The 23,528-nt window shown below is 51.4% G+C and overlaps 5 protein-coding genes across 5 annotated transcripts; 1 reads left to right on the forward strand and 4 right to left on the reverse strand.

The window, feature by feature from the left end:
- Positions 1–17: 17 nt before the first annotated feature.
- On the reverse strand, positions 18–957 carry BO85DRAFT_447511 (uncharacterized protein). The gene has a single exon (XM_025659741.1). It carries the CDS (start codon positions 759–761, stop codon positions 234–236), a length of 528 nt encoding a protein of 175 aa, XP_025517550.1. The 5' UTR covers positions 762–957; the 3' UTR covers positions 18–233.
- A 345-nt stretch (positions 958–1,302) lies between these two features.
- Positions 1,303–6,731, reverse strand: csmB (putative chitin synthase; the record flags this gene model as incomplete). Its single annotated transcript, XM_025655807.1, has 4 exons — positions 1,303–1,400; positions 1,454–2,718; positions 2,766–6,389; positions 6,439–6,731. 4 exons carry the CDS (start codon positions 6,729–6,731, stop codon positions 1,303–1,305), a joined length of 5,280 nt encoding a protein of 1,759 aa, XP_025517551.1.
- A 4,131-nt stretch (positions 6,732–10,862) lies between these two features.
- Positions 10,863–16,595, forward strand: chsE (chitin synthase class Va; the record flags this gene model as incomplete). Its single annotated transcript, XM_025663366.1, has 4 exons — positions 10,863–10,975; positions 11,033–11,221; positions 11,274–16,504; positions 16,564–16,595. The coding sequence occupies 4 exons, from the start codon at positions 10,863–10,865 to the stop codon at positions 16,593–16,595; spliced, it is 5,565 nt and encodes a 1,854-aa protein (XP_025517552.1).
- Positions 16,596–17,194: 599 nt separating this feature from the next.
- Positions 17,195–21,788, reverse strand: BO85DRAFT_416945 (putative dynactin). The gene is made up of 2 exons (XM_025657754.1): positions 21,279–21,788; positions 17,195–21,213 (listed from the first exon to the last, which is right to left on the reverse strand). Exons 1-2 carry the CDS (start codon positions 21,714–21,716, stop codon positions 17,458–17,460), a joined length of 4,194 nt encoding a protein of 1,397 aa, XP_025517553.1. The 5' UTR covers positions 21,717–21,788; the 3' UTR covers positions 17,195–17,457.
- A 187-nt stretch (positions 21,789–21,975) lies between these two features.
- Positions 21,976–23,496, reverse strand: BO85DRAFT_447515 (putative pyrimidine 5'-nucleotidase). Its single transcript, XM_025659742.1, has 5 exons — positions 23,083–23,496; positions 23,007–23,019; positions 22,909–22,944; positions 22,418–22,843; positions 21,976–22,349 (listed from the first exon to the last, which is right to left on the reverse strand). Exons 1-5 carry the CDS (start codon positions 23,155–23,157, stop codon positions 22,177–22,179), a joined length of 723 nt encoding a protein of 240 aa, XP_025517554.1. The 5' UTR covers positions 23,158–23,496; the 3' UTR covers positions 21,976–22,176.
- Positions 23,497–23,528: the final 32 nt, after the last annotated feature.

Consider the following 23,528-nt stretch of genomic DNA (forward strand, 5'->3'; position numbering starts at 1 on the left):
GATCCTATGATTCTAGCATGTCTCCTATAGTAATATCGCGGAAAATAGTAGTAATGCTGATAAGAGATCTTGTCTTGATACTCCTTTCAAATGGGCAGTATATCTTTTGCCTTTCTTGAAGGGTATTAAAGGCTGTATAAAGTATTTCTGTGGGCAATGGAAGATTTCCCTTGTCCTAACTTCAATAGTAGTCACCAAGTAAATATCTGTCCTATACACATGAGGAGTTCCTTCTACCACCACTTGAACCACGATGATGATCCACTCCCACTCCTACTTTCACTACTACTACCACTAGTAGTACCACCATCATCACCACCATCAACAGTATCACTACTAATCCCCTTCCCCTTCCCCACCCCATTCCTATCATCACCAATACCCCCATTCATCCCATCCCCCTCCCCCTCCCCACCATCATGATCATGATCTCCCTTACTCTCCACATACCCCATCATCTCCTCCAACACCAACAACTCCCTCTCCACCACCTCGGCCCAATTCTGCACGTCCCCGATCTCCTTCAATCCGTCCCGCGCCTCCCCCGCCAACTTATCCCAGCTTTCATTCTGCTTCGCCAGCGCAGCCGTGTGCGCTTCCAGCTCCGCTTGCTGCTTGTCCAGCACTGCGGCATTCTCTGTGATGGTGTGTGCGCGCTCCACTAGCGGGCTGGCATGTGTGCTGCCGATGTTGAGGAGCGTCGCGCTGAAGGCTGATTTGGCTTCTAGGGTTTCTTTGCTTTTCTCGGGGGTGGGGGGCATTTTTTATGATTTAAAGAGGGTGTTTTGTGGTTGAGGAGGGGGGGCAGGTTGTTGATGTGGAGATGGTTATGGTTATCTGATAGATAGATAGTAGATAGATAGATAAATAGATAAGAGGGCGGGTTGAATGAATGAATGAATGGATGGATGGATGAGGGGTGGGTGGGTTTGTGGGGGTCGGTCCCATGGGTTAAGGAAGGGGAAGGTTACTTATGAATGGTTCTTTTGGTGCGGAAGAGGATTACTTAGCTCCGGTGTCCTTCTCTGGAATTGTTCCATGCAACATGTACGTACGGCGCTAATGCATCTATTTATCTGTCTATCTGTCTGTCTGTCATCAACAAATGCTAACAAATTAACATTGTATACATAACGCTGATAATGCATATTCAATTTTTACACATCAATGAATGGTGCCCACGCTAACGCCCGCCCGAAATTCATATACTGCCAAATGATAGCTATGTATGCTCGCGTATACACTGGAATACAAATTCAATTACATCCATTACATCCCGTCTCTTCCGCACGTCGACTTTTTTTACATATTGGCCAGCTCGTGGTCAATTTGTCGGTCGAGGAACGCCCGCTTGTCGCCTATCAACGTCGTTTGTAGTCGCTGCTCAACTAATGCGCGCACTGTTTTGGTTTGTTAGCATTTTATCCTTTCACCTCAGTGGAACATAACTCACCCTGCTTCTTCGTCACCGTGTCCAGATCTACCTCCGCCAGACAGGCGCGGATCGCCTCGGTGATCGACCCCTCGTCGGGCCCGCCGCTTCCCCGGAAGTCAAACGCACTCACAGGTCGCGATATCCCACCTACAGGACTGCGCGAGTTGGGCCGCCCGAGCAGGTTCTCCGTGCTTTGCATCAGACCCACGCTGTGGCGGTTCGTCAATCCATCCGGCACACTGAGATTGCCCACCGACCGTGACGCCATATGTCCACTGGCAAACGGCTGATCCGTGTATCGCGTAAGACTCGACATGTGCGAGTTGCGGTTACCCGGGGTGTTGGCAAACGGTGCTGGAGATTGCGGGGGCATGTACGGGCTGCCGTGGCGGCCCTGGTGATGCGGGAACCCAGTCAGGATCGTCGACGCCGGCTTCACCGAGGAATAGTTCGAGTGCATGTCATCCATCTCCAGCGCCATGTCATCATAACGGCCACTGTACATCTTCTCCTGGCTCATACCAAAGTCACCGCGCCGTCCCGGCAGGTTGTTGGCCAGCGCGTAGTCATCCCAGCGCTGTAGCGGCACACTGCGCGGGTCGAAGCCCTCGTCGTCCACTGCCACCACGCGCTTGTTGCCCTGTTCTCCAATGACAATACGCGTGCTACCCCAACTGAAGTCGTCCTGTTTCCAGAACGAATAGAGCGGGAGAATGAAGTTGTAGATAGGATAGGCTAAAATGTAGATGATCATCCAGCCAATGTGCTGCCACTGCCGTTTCAGAAGGAAGATGATCGCCTGGAGACCATACACACCAGCCAGGATGACAATCGAAATCATAGGGAAGGGACCGGTATGACTGGCAACGCGGTAGATCAGGTAGCCCAGGTAGACACAAGTCGCAGGCAGGATGACCGTTCCGAGAAGATCAACCAACACGACGAATCGCATACTGAACAAGCAGAATCCGCACATATCTTTCAGCATGGCCACTTCAACCAGGTTGTGCACGGTTGAGTTGATCCAACGTCGACGCTGCGACAGCAAGACCGACCAGGTCTCTGGCGCGGCCGTACTGGCGTACGCATCCGGAATGAACTTGTAGGACATCTCCGGGAAGTGCTTCGTCATAAGCGTAGTCAGGAAACGATCCTCACCAAGCGACAGGAGGTTCTTTTTATGAAGAGTATCAACATCATTGTCTGCATACTCCTCAATAACCTTGTCAGAGATGATCAGAGGCTTGCCCTTGTCGGCCGTCCGCAGACGGTACATGCAGAAACTGTTCCTGTTAGTCAATGAACTTGTCGAAGGATTGATTCAACTTACCATCCGGGAAGACATGTGACACTACCGAAAAGCGACTCGAACGCCTTGGCCAGGTGATGCGAAATATAGTACTCATACACCTGAATCATCGTCCACCAACTTCGCTCTTCATTTTGCAGACTGGTCTCACCACAAATACCAGCAATGCGTGCATCGTTGGCACAAGCGGCAACCAGACGGTTGAGTGAATCTTCTCGGACACTGGTATCGGCGTCCACCATCAGACAGTATTCGTAGAGCTCAGGGTCAACACCGATGACATTGTTGATTTGGTGGAAGATCTCCAGCTCCAGCGGCGACATAGGTGAACGATGGTGTACCCGATTGAGGAACTGCATCATCATGATCTGTGAGTCACGCTTACCCCTGTTTCCAGGTTTGGGCCGACTCTGCTCCGACTCCTTGCCGACCTTGACAACGACAATATACGGGACCACGTTACCCTCATACTCGTAAAGACCAGAATACACTTTGCCGTAGTTCAGCTGCTCGCTACCCTGGCCAATGGCCTTGCACGGCAACGCCGGGGGATCAACCTTGGGATCGACTCCCAGAATATCGAGAACAATCTTAGGCGTAGGACGATCATTTCCGCCACCAACAATCATACCGTCGCAAATGACAAAGATGAGCTTCCTCTTGTTGTCGTACTGAAGAGCCGTGAGGGAGTCGAGACCTTTACGCAGTGCATCCTCACCTTCTGTGTACGCCGGCACATGGCAGATAACGAACTTATCCTGTGGTGCAGGACGGCGCTTGGAGCCAAGTTGAAGGGCACTAACAAACTTAACGAGGATAACAGCGCAGATGAGAACCGTGAACGAGAGAAGAATCCAGTTGTTAACCGTACAGCGGGGGCTGTCACGGAAATCCACTTTGCCTTTATAGAAGACATAGTCAAGACACGTCTGTGACTGCTGGAAGTCTGTTGTGTTCTGCCATTTGTCGGTAACATCCTCGCCCGCATAATTCTTGAACAAGTCGGTTACGCTCGACGGTAGGAAGGCGTAAGTGTCGTCATTATCGAACAATTCGGCGGTATAGAAGTAGTCCGTGAGGTCATAGATTTTATCGTGAACGATGACCCAATACCGTGAACTATCCTGTGCTTGTTTTTGTACGGTGCTCTTCGACCAAACCAGGGGACCCTTGTAATAGGTCTTGATCTTGGGCAAAAAGATGTCCTCATACCAAGTAATGTTGTGCAGCTTGGTGGTGGTACTGGGGGTGTGATAAGATCCACAGTAGTGCTCTGCATTGGGATACTCGAGGGCATTGGTGTTGTTAAACTGCAGAGTGACCGACTGCTCCGTCACGTATGGCGAGCAGAAGCGAGTCAACGGAGGGGTGAAATACTGATCCAGGATCTCACCCGCGAATGGCTTCATGTTGCTCGTTGTCGTTTCAATCGAAGAATCACTGTGCTGAAGTCTCCAGAACTTGGTTATGTCGTAGACGTTTCCGTGAATACTGACATAGAAATCGTTGTCGAGAGCATGCCAACTAAGTTGCTTCTCATTCCAAGCTTTGTCCTTGTTCGGGCAGAGCAGATCACCAAAGGCAATAATGTAAAAGCAAACCACACCGTTGAACAGCAGAATGATAAGCATAAGAACGAGCTTCTCGCGCCAGGCCATCCGGACATCGGGACGCTTCATCCGGCCGAACCAGCGCAGAGCAAACGATGGAATCCAGAAAGTCAATGCCCAGACAAAGCCGACCCAGATGCGTCGGCCTTGAGTGATGGGCTTCTTTTCAATGTGTTTGGGGTCGCCGACTTCAGGATCGAGCTCGCCGTTGTTATAATGGGCGTATTCGTCAGAATACGGATTGTCCCACTTCCTAGTATCACCCTTCGAGCCGAGACCATAATCGCCGCCCATGTTTAGAGTCTGGGGGACACTTGGAGCGATTGATTTGGCGCCTCCATGGAAGCTGGGTGCCAACGTGCTCTGGCGGTGGTTGAGAAGGTCATCTCGACTGCCCAGAAGGCTGGTGGATTCTGCCATAGGAGTGCCCGCATAATGGGGCATCCCAGCATCGAGCATGGTGTTGCCGTACAGGAAAGGGTTGGCCGTCGCGGGCTCGTCTGGTTTCATGTCAAGCATTGTTTCAGCTTCCCACCATGCACTTTCTCTCATCCAGATTCGCTGGTGACCCACGAAGGCATCTCCGTTGGTCCAGCCTCTCTCCATCAACCAGCTCTCAACACCATCCCGACCTTCAGCGCATCCGAGACGGCAATAACGGCCGACGAACTCATCCATGTCGAAGTCGGCCGTAAAGTCAATCTGCCTGAGGCGTCGGTTGGCCCATTCAGCAAGTCTCCATTCCCGTAATTGCCGGGACACGACTCCGGCTGACCAGGCGGCCGTCGGCGAGAAGGTGTTGAGTGTCTCGGGCAGATCATCAGTCGGGTGGACGGAGATATGGTGCCAGACTCTGCTACTTCCCAGCGTGGTGGGAAGATCAAAACGGCCCCGCTTCCCAACAGTAATACCTTCGGATTCAACAGGGAGCAAAAGTTTTCGGAGGAACGAGTCCATGTCAACTTCCAGCCCAACCTTCTCCAGCACTTCTTGTCGCTTGCCGAGTTCATACTCGCGGTCGTGCCAAGCAGAACCCGTGGTGATTCCGAGGTCCGCCTCAACCTGGGCTACCGCAGAGGAAACATCGTTTGCAATAGCATGTCCTACAGGAGGAACCGTGACGCCATCCTCCTTCATTTCCGCGTTGATACCAGTATTGTCATCGAACACGTTGCGAACTGCCACAGCTTTTCCTAGAGCAGGTCTGGGAATATCCACCACAGAAATGCTGACCGTGTCATCATCAGTCCACTGGCCGCCAGGACCAGAGCCACCACTGGTGCTGGGGTCGTTGTCGAGGATCGCTTGAAGCTCGCTGGAAATGGCCTCGTTGGCCTTTTCGATCACCCAGTCGACCAGTGCCTCGTAAATCCCCGAAATCAGCACCTCGCGATCATCAGTGGAGCAACTGTGCAGCAGAACTTCCGGATCCAACCCGAGCAGACCACCCACTTCATCACATGCTTCCTCAAGATCTTCCTGGTCAACCAGAAAGCCAGTGGCATTACCAAGCTTTAGCAGACCGGCAAGGGTGGACAGGAGACCACGCTGAGCCGCTCCCTTGATGCCGATCGACTTGAGTGCAGCTCTGAAGTCTTCCGCAGCAGCAGCGTCGTCGGCGGTGGGAAGGTACGCAGGCGGCGTATATGTACCTGACTTGCTGAGCAGAGCGTACGAGGAGGCATCTTTCAGGTTCAGAAACTCTCGCTCTGCTGGGGTTGAGATCGAAGCTAGAAGGTAATAGAACACGTCAAATGCTCGATAACCGGCCTCTGTAGGGATATCAAGAAGGCCTTTGCGCACATTGATGCCGGACGTGGACAGTGCCAGTGAGAGGCCTACAACATCCCCTTTCAGGTTAATGGAGTAGCGAGCAGACAGAGCAGAGTACAGAGAGTAAGAAGGGTTGAAGGAGGTTACAGCGGACAGGAAGGGTCGGAGAGCTGTAAGAGCGGCGAATGCGATGTTCGGAGTGGTGAGAGGTAGCGCCGCCAGGAAAGGTTCAAATATAGATGGGGTTGATTGATGGGTTGAGCTGAACAGGTTAGCCTTTAGCCTATGTGATTTGAAAACTTGATGCTTACCATAGCACAATGCAACCATCTTCTGCTCGTCTTCGTGCATGTTCCCAAGCTCTGAGTGCCAAATCCCGATCTATCGTCCCTCCTTCTTGACCATTGGGATTTGTCCGGGTAGCGGTAACCCATGTGTTCACCACCAAGCTCGTCCCTGCATCCAGTTGATAGGGTTGCCCCGAGTTGTAATGTGCATGCAGCGCATTCAGCAGCGTTGTTGTCGTCACAGTTGAGGGAGCACTTGGACGGGAAGAGGAAACGCCCGTGGAATGACTAGAATAGACCGAGAAACGAGTTGACATGGCTATTTTCAGCTTGACCCAGAACTTGTATAACGATAGTGATAAGGCGCAGTGCCAATCCGGAGGTCGCTCTTATAGACCAGGTTGAACGAGTGAAAGGATATCGAGCGCTGGTCAAAGCATGGGGTGTCGCAAGCTTCACCGGGTGGCAGGCGATGGACGCATGTGAATAAACTCAAACGACGGAAGTGCTTTGGGGTTTCTAAAATAAGAGCTGACTTCACTGGAGTTGACTGTCAACGATCGAGATGGATTCGCAGGTATAGATCAGCGATCAGGCGATAGGTATCGTTTGGAGCGAACGTTAGAAGCGATGGGTCGTAGCGAATGTTGGCATACGAAAGGCTGCAAATTATTAAGATTATGCTCCAAACACAAGAGGCAACAGACCAGCAGAAGCAGCGGAGAATGAAAAGGCAAAGAATCACAGCCAGTACTGACAGAAACACTAAACAATGAACATCAAAGAAGCAGCAGCGAGAGGGGAACTAAACCGACAGAAGACCGAGCAACAGAACAGAAAGAGAAGAGAGAGAGAAAGAGAGCGAGAGCATGATGCGAGGCCGCTGACCCCAATTTGTTGTTTGTATGGTATCTCTGGGTTTAGTTTACCACCAACAGCTTAACTCTAGTGGGGATGGGCGGGTATGGCAGGATGAAAATTACCTCTGCAGTAAGTGGGTGGGCTGCTTGTTTCAATTGAGGTTCTGCCCCGTCGCCCGGGTTTCTCATTGGTAATCCTGGACCTCCCGATGCCTTGCAATTGCAAAGAAAACCGAGCGAAAAGCACTATGGTTGCTGCTAGCCATCCGCTAGCTAACTCTAACTAAGGCGATAGGTCGTTTAGTAACCGAACTAGGAGCTTCCCGAAAGAGGACACCGTTTCGCCTCCCCCTCGCACACTTTTTGCGACTACTGAGTTTAGTTAAGTTCGGAGAAATGCGACGAGGGCTTCGAGAAAGCCAATTTGAAAAAAAAAAAAAAAAAAAGTAGGAAAAGAAAAAAAAGAGAAAAAGAATAAAAGGGTGTTCTCCTGCAGCACGCATACATAGATACACAGATACATACATTACTGGTGCAGGTAAGCAGCAATAGAACCCTTGCACTGGAGTATTGAAAATTTCCCGGGCCAGCACCAGACTCCCTGAAAATGTCATGTGGCGTGCATCAGTACTTTACAGCCAACCAATGGAGGGGGCTAAAAGGGTCAGATCCATGGCCCTAGACCCTTAAGGACCCTATAAATGGCACACTTTGTCTCACCCGAACTGGGGCTCGATACCTAATCGGGTAGGCCGTATCTCATCGTACGGTACTAGTGAGGTTTTGAGGGTTTCTCCCATCCAGCATTCAGCCAGTGCGACTGGATCTACCCGGCAGGACAACATTCAATGTCTCAGTCAAAGCCAATGGCTGCTGACCATCTTGCCACCACCACCTTATCAACCTTGCCAACAACATCGTTGGGTCCGTTCTCTTTGTCTCTGCTATTTCTGGATATCCATCGACTGGGGAGCGGAGGGGCAAAGCTGTCATATGCTGTGATGAAAAAAAACCCCCCCAAGAGATCATGCATGATTTACGATGGCGCCGCCCAGTGCCGGCGGGTCGCCTTGAAGTTGTTGTTATTTTGGTTCCAAAGGAGTGCGCGCCCCCCTCTTCGAGAAACTTGGCCATTGTTTTTATTCTGCAGCATCCATAATCGTAATACCCGCCCGTGTGACACGGTAGTAGTCTACGAGATAGGTAAGGTGGTTGTCTGATGCTGATAGTAGAGACCGACTAGTCATGTTGAATAGGGAAGGAGTATCTCATTAGTGAGGACTATTTATCTACTTACTTAGTAATAGATAAATGACTGGTCTGGTATGAAGGGAAACTTTAAAGTTGGGTAACGTCAAGCCGTACTGTTACAGGTGACGTTTCGTTCTCTCAACAAAGACACAAAAGTCATTTTAACAAGGTCAGTCATTTGTGATTCTGGGCTGCCTCCATCCAACACGGCATCTAGAGTAAGAAAAACACAATTATCTGTGGGTGGATATGGATGGTAGAAAACTGGATCTTCCAGCGTGTTCTACGGAGTAAGTGCTTTACCGCCGACCAGCAACCACAAGGGAAATCCCACCCACCCCCTAGTTTCATCAACAGATCGAATGATCCAATCGGTCCACCCCGACCACCCGCTTAGCCTGTTTCTTTTATGTTTTCCCGGGCCCCTCAGGGTCTTCTTGGCTATCTCTCTTTCTCTTCCCCCCTGCTCTTGTGAGTGGTGGTGGTGGGTGATCATTCACGATCTCCCGACCGAGGATGTGAGTGTCGATGGCGGAGACTTGACTGTTTGGGATTTAAATGCGAGTAGGCCAGAGCCAAAAAAGAAAAAAAAAATCACCCATGGCTCCATCCTCTATCTACGTAGTATCTATCTATACAGTTATTGAGTATTAACCGCAGATCGCTAACCGGCCGACTGACTCGTAATATGTATCAACTCGAGACGCTGCAGGCCTGGGTGCATATATTGAGGCCTCATGCCCCCCGGTTCCTGTCGGTCACCAAAGCGTGAGTTGCTGTCAAAGGGAGAGGGCAGGAGACTTGACCCCTTTTCCTGCGTGTGGCGCTGAATGATTGACATAAGATTGAATCCGGTTGCCAGAATAGATTGGGGCGGCCGGGAAGCCTCGTCTCACATTCTCGCCAGTCCTGTTGTTTTTCGCATCAGTACGGAATAATGAAGTAATGAAAGTATTGAAGTAATTATAATATCTGGGAAGTTATTCCGTAGTATATCTGAGACCCCAGAAGGAGGGAAAGAGTAATTTATGAAATCAGTGTGGTTTCAGCTGCTCGAGGATTGACACAATATCTCGAGGCGGGAACTGAGACCGATGTCTCTTCTTTTTTCTTTTTCTTTTTTTCCCTCTTTTCTATTTTTCTTCTTTTCCTCCTCAACCATCCCACAACCAGTGGGATTAATCTAAATATGGTCCCCTCATTGACTGGACTGGCTCGGGTCTTAACCTAACCAGACCATCAAGGGACGGTTCGACCGACCGGACTGAGAATCCCCACCGGCTGAGGATCCGCGGGTCCTCGGCTGTCAGCGCAGGATGCATCGTCCCAAAAATAATCCCCAATCTCAGGAGACACGGAAGGTGGGAAGTGGGAAAGAAACAAGCACCGCACTATCTGGGATGTGGATGATGACCTACATGATTATGGCCGCTCGGGATGAACATTCTGGCTTGTGAAATTTCTTTCTTCTTCTTTCCACATGAATCAATTGATTTCTCCGTCACCGACCTACTTTGTTGTGGTCCCTCCCCAAACCGTGTAAAACCCCCTCAATACCATCCCGCTAGTAATTTGCAACTTCCCCTCCCCCCCCGCCGTCTGGTAACCAGTTCCATACGGACTTACCCAGTCGGGCAACATAGTGACTGTTAGTGCTGGCGCGCCGAGTCGCAGCTAGACCAACCACAGCCCAAAGCCTGTAAGTTTTTCCCTTTATCAACAGTAGTCCATATTATTGTTCCGCTGCTTAACCCCGGACAGCTTCCCAGCAGCAACTTGTGCTCTTCCTCTCTGTCGCACTTGTATTGTTGACTGCCTCTTTTGTTTCTTTTCCTTACTTTTCTCTCTTCCTTCTTCATTCGGTTCTTTGGCCCTGTTATTCTAATCTAATCAAGGCTCTCCGTTGAGCATCCCTCGTTTATCCATCTCAAACCGCCTATATACGATCGTTTGGCCGGATCGCGCCACGCCTGCCTCTCTCGCTACCTCCGTCAGCAGGGCTGCTCCCATTTCACATTCACCACACTGAAGATTTGGATAGTCCCCGATCGCCCTCTGTCTTGTGATCGGCTAGCATTTACCTTTTATACGAGCAATGCACCTATCTTCCCTAGACTACTAGGAATTCCCCATCCAAGATAATCGAACATTCCTCGGCTGGAAATAGCCCACCTCGGCCAAGCATACCTGAAGAGTTCCATTACGGTCCAGACAAGATCTCGCTTTCTGTCGGCCACAGTCTTCACAGATTTTGTTGCAGGTGCCCTGGTGGTTATTGCGGCGAAAGCCTGACAACTTCCACACCCTCAACCTTGAGTTGGTAACCTCACCAGCAACATGGCTGGACCTGCACCCTCCGGGCGTACACCGTCCCATGCCCAGTCGTCGTTACCATCCCTACCAGCGCATTTACAGTCGGATACTCACTTGACCGCGCACCTTGCAAGCCGGTAGGGTTTCTCTTTCATAGAGTATGAAAGCTCATTTCACTGACAGCAGCTTCTAAGGTTTCATGTCGGCTTACCGACAGCCCGTCTTTCCTCCCAGGCATTGATCAGCTTGAACACATACACAACATCATCCCGCGGTCCCGATGGCGACAAGGAAGGAAGTGCTATGGGAGAGGCGGAAGACCTCGCCAAACGTGCATTTACTCGGCTAGGTGCCCGTGGAGAAAACCAGGCCATTGTTTTCCTGTGAGCATACATAACGATAACTGCTTATACGGAAAGCTGACAGTCATTCTAGTGGTGAAAGCGGCTCTGGAAAGACGACCATTCGCTCACATCTGTTATCATCATTTCTCTCGTTCTCCTCGACCCCGCTCTCGTCGAAGCTGTCTTACGCTGCGTTCGTTTTTGATACCTTGACTACGACCAAGTCCGTGACTACGCCAACTGCGTCCAAAGCTGGACTGTTCCTGGAACTGCAATACGACGGGTCTTCCTCGGTCAATCCCACCCTGATCGGTGGTAAGATTATCGACCACAGGCTGGAGCGTAGTCGCATTGCCTCAGTGCCCACGGGAGAACGTAGTTTTCACGTGCTCTACTATCTCTTAGCCGGTACCAGTGCTGCGGAGAAGGAACACTTGGGCTTCGACAGTTCTATACATGTGTCGACGAGTGGTGGCAAGCTCTCAGGCGCCTCAATTGGTCACAAGAGATGGAGATACCTCGGCCACCCCACCCAGCTAAAAGTCGGTATTAATGATGCCGATGGTTTCCAACACTTCAAGACCGCACTCAGGAAATTGGAGTTCCCTCGCAGTGAGATCGCCGAATTCTGTCAGATCCTTGCTACCATTCTTCACCTGGGTCAGCTGGACTTTGTTAGTGGCCAAGCCACTACCACTACGGCGGAGGAATCGGGCGGTTACTCTCATGAGGGTGGCGAAACGGTCACCGTCGTCAAGAATAAGGATGTCCTCTCTGTTATCGCTGCCTTTTTGGGATTGGGGGTGGAAGAGCTGGAGACCAGCTTCGGATATCGGACGAAGACGATTCGTCGGGAACGGGTGACGGTGATGCTTGATCCGAAGGGTGCTCGACAAAATGCTGATGGTCTCGCGCGCACCCTATACTCGCTGCTAGTGGCCTATATCTTTGAGGGTATCAATCAGCGGATATGTGCAGCTGAAGACAGCGTGGCGAACACTGTCTCCATCCTCGACTTCCCTGGATTCTCTCAGGCCAGCGCAACTGGCTCTACGCTCGATCAGCTCCTGAGCAATGCGGCCACCGAGTCCTTGTACAATTTCTGCTTGCAGTCATTCTTCGAGCGGAAGGCTGAGATGCTGGATCGTGAAGAAGTTACTGTGCCTGCTACAAGCTACTTCGACAACAGCGATGCTACTCGTGGCTTACTGAAATCTGGAAACGGCCTTCTGAGCATCCTCGACGATCAGACTAAGCGGGGCCGGACAGACTCTCAGTTCCTCGAGTCTGTCAAAAAGCGGTTCGAGAACAAAAACCCCGCCATTACAGTCGGCGGCACGGGACAAGGGACTACCCTAATCTCCCAAGGTGCTCGGTCCGCATTCACGGTGAAGCATTTCGCCGGAGAGGTCGATTACCCCGTGCATGGCCTTTTGGAGGAGAATGGCGATGTTGTTTCGGGAGATCTCATGAACCTGATGAGGTCGACAAGTAGTGACTTCGTGCGAGACCTATTTGGTCAAGAAGCTTTGCAGACAGTCACCCATCCTCAGGAGCGGACCGCGATTATGCAGGCACAGGTGAGCTCCAAGCCTATGAGAATGCCCAGCATGGCTCGCCGGAAGGCTGGACCATCTCGGTTAGCCTTCGATGCACCTGAAGCGGACGATCAAGATGAATACGAAAGTCAAGCCGGTAGCATGTCAAAAAGTTCCGGTCGCCGAAAGAGCACGATGCTGGCTAGCGGTATGCAAGGCGCTGCGGGCCAGTTCCTCTCTTCATTGGATATCGTTAGTAAATGCTTGAACTCTGCCAATTTGAACCCTTACTTTGTGTTCTGTCTGAAACCCAACGATCGCCGCATTGCGAACCAATTCGATAGCAAGTGCGTGCGAGCACAGGTCCAGACCTTTGGCATCGCGGAGATCAGTCAGCGGCTCAGGAACGCCGACTTCAGCATCTTCCTCCCGTTTGCCGAGTTTCTCGGCCTGGCTGAGATCGGCAACGTCGTTGTGGGAAGCGACAGAGAGAAGTCCGAAGTCGTCTTGGATGAAAAGCGGTGGCCAGGGAACGAAGCTAGGGTAGGCAGCACGGGTGTCTTTCTCAGCGAGCGCTGCTGGGCCGATCTTGCCAAATTAGGCGAGCGTGTTGTTCCTGTATATCCTGCGGAAGGCTCTGATGAAGGCGGGGATAACCTCCTTCATGCGCGCGCTGGCGGCTACGCTGATTCAAAAGTCCGGCTCCTCGGCCCGTCTGATCAGTCCCCGGGTGGTTTCATCTACGGGGAGGATGGAAAACAGGGATACTCCAGTAGTCGTGAGTTCGATGGGCGCTCAGATGCCGGCGCCTCTGCATTCAATTCGGGCGACATGTTCCGGAATTTGGATACGAGAGAACAAATGCTCGAAAAGGGCAACGAAAAGAAGATGGAGGAAGTGGATGAGGCGCCTGTCTCCGGAAGTCGCAAACGCTGGATGGCAATTGTGTACCTTCTCACCTTCTATATCCCAGACTTTATGATCAAAACGTTTGGCCGCATGTCCCGGAAAGATGTTAGAACCGCCTGGCGTGAGAAGCTTGCGATCAACTTGATCATCTGGTTCAGTTGTGCTTTTGCAATCTTCTTCATTGTCGCTTTCCCTGGTCTGATTTGTCCCACTCAGCATGTGTATTCCTCGGGTGAGCTGAGCACACACAACGGCAAGGATGGGCATAATTCATTCGTTGCGATTCGCGGTATAGTTTTCAATTTGGGCAAGTTCATGCCGTCTCACTACCCAGATATCGTCCCGGAGAAACAACTCAAGAATTATGCTGGTACCGATGCCACCGGTCTTTTCCCAGTTCAGGTCTCGGCTTTATGCCCAGGAAAAACGGGCTCTATTGACCCTACAGTGCTCCTGGACTACTCTTCCACTAACGTCTCCGGCTCTGCCACCACCGTCAGCACGAGTGATACCAATTGGGTATACCATGACTTCCGTTACTTCACCAATGACTCTCGCCCCGATTGGTTTCAGGAGCAGATGATAATGCTCAAAGCGAACTACTTCAAGGGATGGGTTGGCTACACCCCGACATACCTGAGAACTTTGGGAGACAAGTCACAGTACATTGGAAGTATCAACGGGAGGGTATACGACCTGACGACATATGTGGCCGGAGGACGAAGAGTGCAAGCGCCTGTAGGGGAATCGGTCCCTGCTAACGTCGATCGCGACTTCATGGATGACCTTGTCGTGCAACTTTTCCAACGACTGCCAGGTCAAGATTTGACAAAGTACTGGGAGGACCTGGCAATATCCGACGTGATGCGCGAACGCATGCAGCTCTGCTTAGACAATCTTTTCTTTGTCGGCCATGTGGATACACGTAATTCGCCTCGTTGTCAGTTTGCCCGTTACTTCATCCTCGCCATATCAATCTTCATCTGTTTGATTGTCGTCTTCAAGTTCTTGGCGGCCTTGCAATTTTCGAGAAAGAATCTCCCAGAGAATCTCGACAAGTTCATCATTTGTCAAGTCCCAGCCTACACTGAAGACGAGGAATCCCTCCGCCGTGCTATCGACTCTATGGCTCGCATGCGCTATGATGACAAACGCAAACTTCTCGTGGTTATTTGTGATGGTATGATTATCGGACAAGGAAACGATCGTCCTACCCCTCGAATCGTCTTAGACATCCTAGGCGTACCCGAATCCGTCGACCCCGAGCCGCTAAGCTTCGAAAGTTTGGGCGAAGGTATGAAACAGCACAATATGGGTAAGATTTACTCGGGTCTCTATGAGGTCATGGGCCACATCGTTCCTTTCCTGGTTGTTGTCAAGGTCGGTAAACCCTCCGAGGTCGCTCGGCCAGGTAACAGAGGAAAGCGTGATTCCCAGATGGTGCTCATGCGGTTCCTCAACCGCGTCCATTACAATCTTCCCATGAGTCCTATGGAGCTGGAGATATATCACCAGATACGCAACATCATCGGTGTCAATCCCACGTTCTATGAGTTTATTCTACAGGTAGATGCCGATACGGTGGTGGCTCCTGATGCTGCAACACGAATGGTGTCAACTCTGCTGGCCGATACCCGCATTTTGGGTATCTGTGGAGAAACTGCTCTTTCGAACGCCAAAACGTCAATGGTGACAATGATTCAAGTCTACGAATACTACATCTCCCACAACCTTGTCAAAGCCTTTGAGAGTCTTTTCGGATCCATTACTTGTTTGCCAGGTTGCTTCACCATGTATCGCATCCGCTCAGCCGAAAGTGGGAAGCCTCTGTTCGTGAGCAAAGAGATTGTTGAAGCCTATGCGGAAATTCGTGTCGACACTCTCCACATGAAGAATCTGCTGCACTTGGGTGAAGATCGTTATCTGACAACACTGCTCATTAAGCACCATCCCAAGTACAAGACGAAGTATATCTCGGCCGCTAAAGCTTTCACAATCGCCCCTGAGAGCTTCGCTGTGTTCTTGTCGCAACGTCGTCGGTGGATTAATTCTACGGTCCACAATCTAATTGAGTTGATACCACTGAATCAGCTTTGTGGTTTCTGTTGCTTCAGTATGCGCTTCATTGTGTTTGTGGATCTCATCAGTACAATCATTCAGCCTGTCACCGTTGCTTACATCGTTTACCTGATCTACTGGCTCATTCATGACACATCCACGATTCCATGGACGGCATTCGTGCTTCTGGCTGCCATCTACGGTCTGCAGGCACTCATTTTCATCTTCCGGCGTAAGTGGGACATGATTGGATGGATGTTCATTTACATCCTTGGTATCCCTATTTCGTCGCTGGCTCTGCCCCTGTACTCATTCTGGCATATGGACGATTTCTCCTGGGGTAATACACGTGTCATTACTGGAGAGAAGGGCCGCAAGGTCGTCATCTCCGATGAAGGAAAGTTTGACCCGTCGTCTATCCCTAAGAAGACGTGGGAGGAATATCAGGCCGAACTGTGGGAAGCTCAGACTTCGCGGGACGATCGTTCAGAAGTCTCTGGGTTCTCTTACGGCACCAAGTCCTACCACCCAATGCAGTCTGAGTACGGGTTCCCGGCTTCGAGACCAGTGTCCCAGTTCAACCTTCCCCGCTACTCGTCTCGCATGTCTTTGGCACCTTCAGAGATGATGAGTCGGAATATGGAGATGGAGATGGAAGATCTGTCTCACTTGCCAGCCGACGATGTCCTTTTGTCGGAGATCCGTGAGATCCTGCGCACCGCAGACTTGATGACAGTGACCAAGAAGAGCATCAAGCTGGAACTTGAGAGACGATTCGGCGTTAACCTCGACGCTAAACGTCCCTACATCAACTCAGGTAAGGCTGGGAAAAAAAAACTATTAACCAGAATTTCACTGACATCATTTCCTCTACAGCCACCGAAGCCATACTTGCCGGCAATCTCTAAAACGATCGTTTCTCGATCACCAACATGGCATCTACCCGGATGCGCAATAGCCGATAAATCAGCTAGTCCTTCACTCTAGCTGACATGATCAAAAAAAACCTCCATCTGTCCATGACATTGACGACGATTGCATCAACATCATCATTATATCGTTATCGTTATCTTTTTATCTGCAAACAATCTCCCTCCAAAACGCATGGTTAATCAATGAACGTCGTTGTCGTTCCTGTTACATTCTGTTTCAATAGCTGTACAAACAGCTCTGGCGTGGCGCTGTACATTATCCTTTATTCTTGTCTTTTTTCTTGTTTCTAATGTGTGTTTTTTGCCTGCATATGTCTGTTTGTCATTATGAGGCATATTGAGCGGTTGATTTGTTTCTTGCAAGGTAGACCATGTCGATTAGATAGTCATTTCACAGCCAAGTACATATACAAAGAATCAATGTATAATGCACACTATACGCTGATCTCCCCCATATGATGGTCACCTTCATCAATCTTCATCAATCGCATCTGAATTGCTAAGGTTCAGATCAACTCAGAACCAAGTAAAATGCATGATTATACTGCAATAAGAACTTAGCTTAATGAATATATCATCCCAAACTAATATATATTCTATATATGCTAGCTAATATGTCCACAACAAGTAAAATAAGCACAAATAGTAGTACTTTATGCCTGGTAGTAGCAAAACATATACAAAACAACAACAAAGGTATCGTTAGTATATCCGCACCCGTTCCATCTCGCTCCAAAAGCAGCGCAACCAGCCAATCATTCAGCCAATCAACCACTAAGTAGTAGTAGTACTAGTTACATTTACTTCAATAGTATAGTATCTGCATAGATACAATTTTCTAATCAAACGACGCCAGCGCCGCTTCCCCATCGCCATCAACATCAACACCAACACCCCCCTCTCCTCCCAGATTCTCATCACTAATAGCAACCCCAATAGCCGAAGGAGAAACAGCACCAGCCGCGGCCTTCCTCCCCTCATGCTCCATGCCCAGGATTTGCCATGCCCTTCCCATCATGCCATGACCTAACCCTTGAGGGAAATTCGCCCCGTAAGCCGAGTTCCGTGGCATATGGCCACGCGCACGATCACGATCCTGCTCGCGAGCCAACCGGTCTTTCTTAGCGGCCGCGACGCGGTCTTGTTCGCGCTCGTGGGAGATGATTTCGTCGCGCCATTCGGCCCAGCGGGAGAAGTTTTCGCGCTGGCGGAGGACTTGGTAGCGGAGTTTGGTTTTGGAGGGGCGCCAGCCTGTTCGGGTATTGGTGGAGTTGGAGGTGGTGAGGGTGGATTTGAGGTCGCAGATGTTGGAGTCTTTGGTGAGTTTGAGGAGGTGGGTGAAGACTTCTCTGCTTTCGTGGGCGGTTTGGTGGAGTTTTTCGGTGGTGGGGGTTGTGGTTGTAGTTGGGGCAGAGGTGAGGGGGACGTCGAGCCAGGAGTAGAGGTCTGCTGAGCGTTGGATGGAGAAGGGGTCGAGCATGTTGGCGCGTCGGTTTTCTTCGCGGAGGTAGCGAACGGCGGCTTGGAGGCTTTCGACTTCGGCGCGGAGGGCTTCGTTCTCGCGCATGGTGGCCAGGGAGACGCCGGCGTCGACGGCAATGCCTTCGGTTGTGGTGGCGCCGGTGGTGCCGGAGATGCGTTTGACTTTGTCGAGGCGGGATTTGATCTCGTCGCGCTCAGCTTCGAGGGCTTCGAGGTCTTTGCGTTGCTTTTCGACGGTGGAGGAGAGTTCCGTTTCTCGGGTGCGGATCTTCTCCAGCTCGGCTTCTAGGTCTTTCACCATTGATGCCTTTTTGCTGGCTTCGCGCATCCGGGACTCGACGAGCTCGACCTTGATGGCTTGCTCTTCGATGGCTTGGTCTTTGACGCCGAGGGCGGTGGATGCTTCGTGGATCTCGTTCTTCAGGCGACGGATCTCTTCGTCAGCATCGGGGGAGATGGTTTTGTTGGATTTGAGCTCTGCGGATCGGACGGTCCATGGGGAGGGACGCCGCTCGAATTCTGTCGTGATGGAGAGATCAGACGTGATGGAGTCAAGCTCCTCGAGGAGGCCGCCGAGGCTGCGGAGTCGGTTGCCGATGAGGAACATCGTATCGCTGCTTTCGCTTCCTGTTTCGGAGGGCTGGGCGTAGAGGGTGGAAATCTGAGACATGGTGTTCAAGGCTTCTTCCAGGGATAGGGGCTGCGTGCGGCTTTCGTCGATGATGAGGAAGACGATGTTCTCTCCAATCTGGCGAGTCAGATCCGACAAGTCTTTGGCGGCCTCTTCAGCTTGTTTGAAAGGGCCGACAACGTCCTGCGAGAGAGCAAGAGACCTTGAGCGAAGATCTTCCAGGGAGCGGTTAATCTTTCCCATGGCAACCTTTAGACCTCGAGCTTGAGACACAAGGCCTTCCATCTTGTTGTACAGGAAGGTGTGCTCTTCGTCGCCGCCTTCTGGCACCACAAGCTTCGACTGGAACAGCGACTTGAGACGCGAGATTGCTGAGGCTGCGTGGTCGGTGTAGGCCTGGGCCAACATGGAGCGCATGCACAGCTCGTCGGCGAACGTTTCCAAGGAGCTGGGAAGGAGAGTCTCGGTGAGATGTGACAAGAGTGCAATAGACCGCTGCAGCTCAACGGCACACTTCTTCATGTTCACGTCGTTCTTCTTCAGAGCTTCTAGCCAGAAGTTTAAGGTGCGCTCAACCGGCTCCATCTCGAACAAGGCTCCTTTGATACTCTCAAACCCTTCGGAAGAACAGTTCGTGATGTAGTTCACAAACCGATCACAGAGAGAAGCAATATACAAGAGCTTCTCCATGACCTCGTGAGCAATAAAAAGGTCTTCGAGGGGTGTAGATACAGACGCCTGTTCAGAAACCTTCTCACGGAAAGTGCTGGTCATCAAGGTCGCCTTGAAGCTCACGCGCTTGAAGCGCAGAAGCGCGAGAACGGCATTCCGCTCACTCTCGTAGTATTCGGGAAGATACAGCTTGGTAATGGACAAATGCTGCGCCGCTTCCTCTGCTTCCATACGACTGAGTTCAATGTCGATTGTCTTCGTTTGCGCCTTTGAAACCGAGGCCTGAAGCTTAAGATTGAGGTCCATCATGGCCCGGGAGCGCGTGGAGAGGTCAGTAGCCTCTGCTTCGGAGATCTGTTGGGATGCGCGCATATCTTCCAGGTCTCCCTGTAGAGTAGAGACCAGCTCTCGGAAGCGGACAAGAGTGTATTCTAGATCCTCGATGACTTCGTCTTGCTGGGCGAGCCGGCGACTTTGTTCCGTGAACAGGCCATCCTTGTAGTCGATCTCCTCCTGCAACTGTTTCTCCGTCTCGATGTGGTTGTATTCGAGTTCGTCGTTGATCTCTTTCAGAGCCTCCAGATCCTCAATGGCTGCTTTCAATTCGTTGATATCCTCCTGATAACGCATGTTCTTGTCGGCAAGTTCCTCGATCATTTCTTCGGCACCCAGGGCCGTCTCCAATTGCTGCTTCAGGTGTTCCACATTGTTTTCCGCTACGAGCAGCTTCTGTTTTGTCTTCTCGTATTTAGACTTGATGGCGGTATATTCCTCCAAATCCTGCTGAAGCTCCTTCACTTGATCCCTGAGTTCCGCTTCCTGCTGCTGGGTCATATCACGGAGACGTAAAAGAGCCTCTCGAAGACGCTCATTCGTCTTCTCCATCTGCAACCATCCATGGCTGGACTTTTCTTCCGGGCTCATGACCTGACCAAGTTCCTCATTTTCTTCGCGCAGAACCTCCGCTTCCAGTTCGAGCTCCTCAACCCTCAACCTGAGAGTCTCGACTTCGTGCTTGAAAGCATCCGCGGTCTCTTCCGCCATTTCGCGGTCCAGAGTGGCCATTTCCATAAGCGAATCATGTTCCGCCTGGAGTCGCTCGACTTCCTCGAGCCTCGTTTCCGAATCTTTCAGCTTCTTCCGCAGCTCGTTAATCTCAAGCTGCTGCGGCTGATATTTCGCTTGCAGCTTCTGGATGATGCCTTCAAACTTGTCTCGTTCCGATTGGAGTTGTTCCAGTGTCTTCAGCTTCTCGCGATCGTCGGCCCGTTTCTTTTCCATGACCCGGAGCTTGGTTTTCAGCTCATCCAGCTCTCTTGCTACAACATTGCCACTTAGCGACTGTCGATGTGACGGAGTGGGTTGGGGTCTTTGGCTGGTAGCTGTCCGCAAAGAACTCGGTGTGGGCTTCGGAGCCTTAGGCGCCAGATCCGCGTCATCTGCGCCTTCCTCTTCGACATCATGAGAACTTGTCTCCAATTCCTCAGACTGAGGGCTTGCCACACTTTCTGCTTCTTCCGATGCTTTGTTTGAGCCCGTGGGCCGGAGCACAGGTCGCTTTGTCAATCCTGACGGTGCCGACGCTGTACCCTGGACACTGGGTCTGCCTGCCCTGCTCGCTGGTGCAGATATCGAAGGCCGTGATGCGCGAGTTGTCGCTGAAGGAGGAGCGGGCGGGCCCATAGACGTCTTGGAGCTGATGGATGTCCGAGTCTTTGGTGCCACCGCAGACGGCCGCGGTGTGCTGCTTGCAGACGATCTGTTCGAGAGGGGGGTGGAGGCGGGCTTCGTCGGTGATTTTGTAGGAGACTATCGTGCGACCAGCATTAGCTTCTTAATATTACTATTGGCGTGCTAGAAGGACGGTACGATACCTTTGTTGACAAGCGTTGAGCGGCTCCTCTCAGGGCCGAGGTCGGACTCGAAGCCCCGGCGCTATGTCTCTTTGCCGTCGCAGATGACAGGGAAGTCGGTCTCTTGAGTCCGGTGTTCCCTGGAGTGACACCACTTTGGGCGCGACTTCGGCTGGCCGGGGTGGTGGTGGCATTCCCCTTAGGAGCGGCCGGCTTGGTCGGTCGAGCGGGCTGTTCAACAATTGCCGCGATGGCAGTGGGCCGAACGAACATGCCAAATCCCGGTTCGCAGTCGAAGTATCGTTCTCCTTGAACTGAGCCATCGTTCTTGCCCGTGGGCTCGTCCAATTCCACGCCGATCCAGTCTCCCGCAGCGAATTGTGTCGAGCCAACAAACCGAACGGTGGCCTGCCGACCGTCGGTCAAAGTGACCACATGGCCCGGAGATAGGTCAGCCATATTGAAGCATTCAGGCCGTTAGAAAGCCCCGGTGCAGGATTGTCCTGTCGTGGAAGAGGGAGGGGAATGGGGATGTTGTTGTCTTGTTGATGGTGTCTGTTCGGGGAAGCTCCCCCGTTCGGAGCCTCAGGACGCGACTCGTGCACGGTTGTTTATGCCTGAGGCAGAAAGACATACAGTAGCCCTACGTCTATCTTCACCTTGACTGATTTGCTTTCTTTGACTACATTCGACTACACTATTTTTTGAATTTGCAGTGTGCGCTATTGAAATGGTCATATTCTCGTGAGTATCAATTACACTATATGTGCATTCATGAGTTTTAGAGTATGTGCCTGTACCCAAGATAAGAACCCGTCAAAGTCAGAATGATGATATCGCTCATAGTCTTCGTGACCTCTTGAAACACAAGAGGCCGTACACATCTATAATATCTATCTATCGCAAAATGTGATTGAGTCTATACTTCCTGCTTGGTCTTGAACAAATTGGGGAAGCAGGTCCTAAGTTCCTCCAGGCTGCGAATCATATATTGCGAGGCCGGCACGTGGGGGAGGGGAATCCCAGGCTCAACGAGATGAGCCACGGCCCAACCCCGGGCGGCAGCATGAGTACAATTCAGACCGGAGTCGTCTAAGCATACTGGTCAGCACTTGATCTGGGCCTGTACAATGAGGCAGGATATTTGAGGGGCAACTCACCAACAAAGTAGCACTCTGACGTGCTGGAAGCTCCGGCCTCCTTTTCCGCCCTCTCATACATGGCCTGGCTGGGTTTGCACACCAGCGGCAAACTGCCATAGTCACAGTATGTGATGCCCTCAAACATGTCGTCCACCTGCAGCAACTTCACCACCCGTTTCGCATGGGTCACGTAGGCGTTCGTGAGAAGCCACATTCGCACTTTGCTGCGGTCAATGTCTTCGAGCAGCTGGCGCAGCTTGGGGTCCGGTTTGAGGATATCGTCGAGCGGCAGCGCATCATCCACTTCGCGGTTGAATTCCAGGGGATCGATCTTGTGATGGCGCGTAAGACCTTCAATGGCGAGACCGTATTCCTTGTAGTACTTCATGTGGAGCATGTGTGCGTCATCGGAATTCAGGGACAGGTGCTTGATGAAGAATTGGTCTAGAATAAGAAGATGATTGGGTCAGCGCATATATATAAGATAGATTGCGGTCGCGGTAGCTCACTGATCAATTTCTGCATCTCATCGTGGATGTTGCACCCTTCAGTGAGTAGTTGTGTCAGTATGTCGTGCGATCAATACCTCGGTTCGCGAAATTCCCACCTTTGGAGTAGAGCTGCGAACACACTCAGGTCAGTGACGAAGGGTAAATTGGAAGATGAAAAATGCGTGAACATACGCAGTTGTCAATATCAAAGAAGAAGACCGGACGAGGGTCCAGCGGCGCACTGGCCGGACTGCTGGTGGTAGCCATTGTTCGTCGGGGGTATGAAGGTAGACTGTTGCGATGCGGAGACAAGGAACTTGGGCGGTAGCAGGAGAGATTGCAGCGGAGGAATGAAGAGGAGGGTTGGACGTGGTATGTTCTGGGAGCGAAAGGAATTCGCAAGAGAGAGCGCAGGGTTGAATGATTCATCGCAGACACATGAATGCCACCAGCGCAAGAAAAGCGAGAGAGGGGAGGGGGGGGCAATACGGCGCAACAGGAACCGCGAAACCGAATGACTCCCTCCGGCGATGGCGGGAGCAGCCGGCGCGGCATTTCCACTTCCACTGCTTCTGCTGCTGCTACTTCTTTCCTCTTTCATTCCCCGACCAGGTTCTGTTCTTTTACATTTATTGGTA

Source organism: Aspergillus piperis (genome assembly GCF_003184755.1).
Source record: "Aspergillus piperis CBS 112811 unplaced genomic scaffold BO85scaffold_5, whole genome shotgun sequence".
NCBI lineage: Eukaryota > Fungi > Ascomycota > Eurotiomycetes > Eurotiales > Aspergillaceae > Aspergillus > Aspergillus piperis.

Coding starts and splice junctions, on each gene's coding strand:
- BO85DRAFT_447511 (XM_025659741.1), bottom strand. CDS start 761: ATGCCCCCCACCCCCGAGAAAAGCAAAGAAACCCTAGAAGCCAAATCA.
- BO85DRAFT_416945 (XM_025657754.1), bottom strand. CDS start 21,716: ATGGCTGACCTATCTCCGGGCCATGTGGTCACTTTGACCGACGGTCGG. Junction 21,214..21,278: donor CTCAACGCTTGTCAACAAAG/GTATCGTACCGT, acceptor GTCGCACGATAG/TCTCCTACAAAATCACCGAC.
- BO85DRAFT_447515 (XM_025659742.1), bottom strand. CDS start 23,157: ATGGCTACCACCAGCAGTCCGGCCAGTGCGCCGCTGGACCCTCGTCCG. Junction 22,844..22,908: donor TGAGATGCAGAAATTGATCA/GTGAGCTACCGC, acceptor TTCTTATTCTAG/ACCAATTCTTCATCAAGCAC. Junction 22,350..22,417: donor GTCAGAGTGCTACTTTGTTG/GTGAGTTGCCCC, acceptor CAGTATGCTTAG/ACGACTCCGGTCTGAATTGT.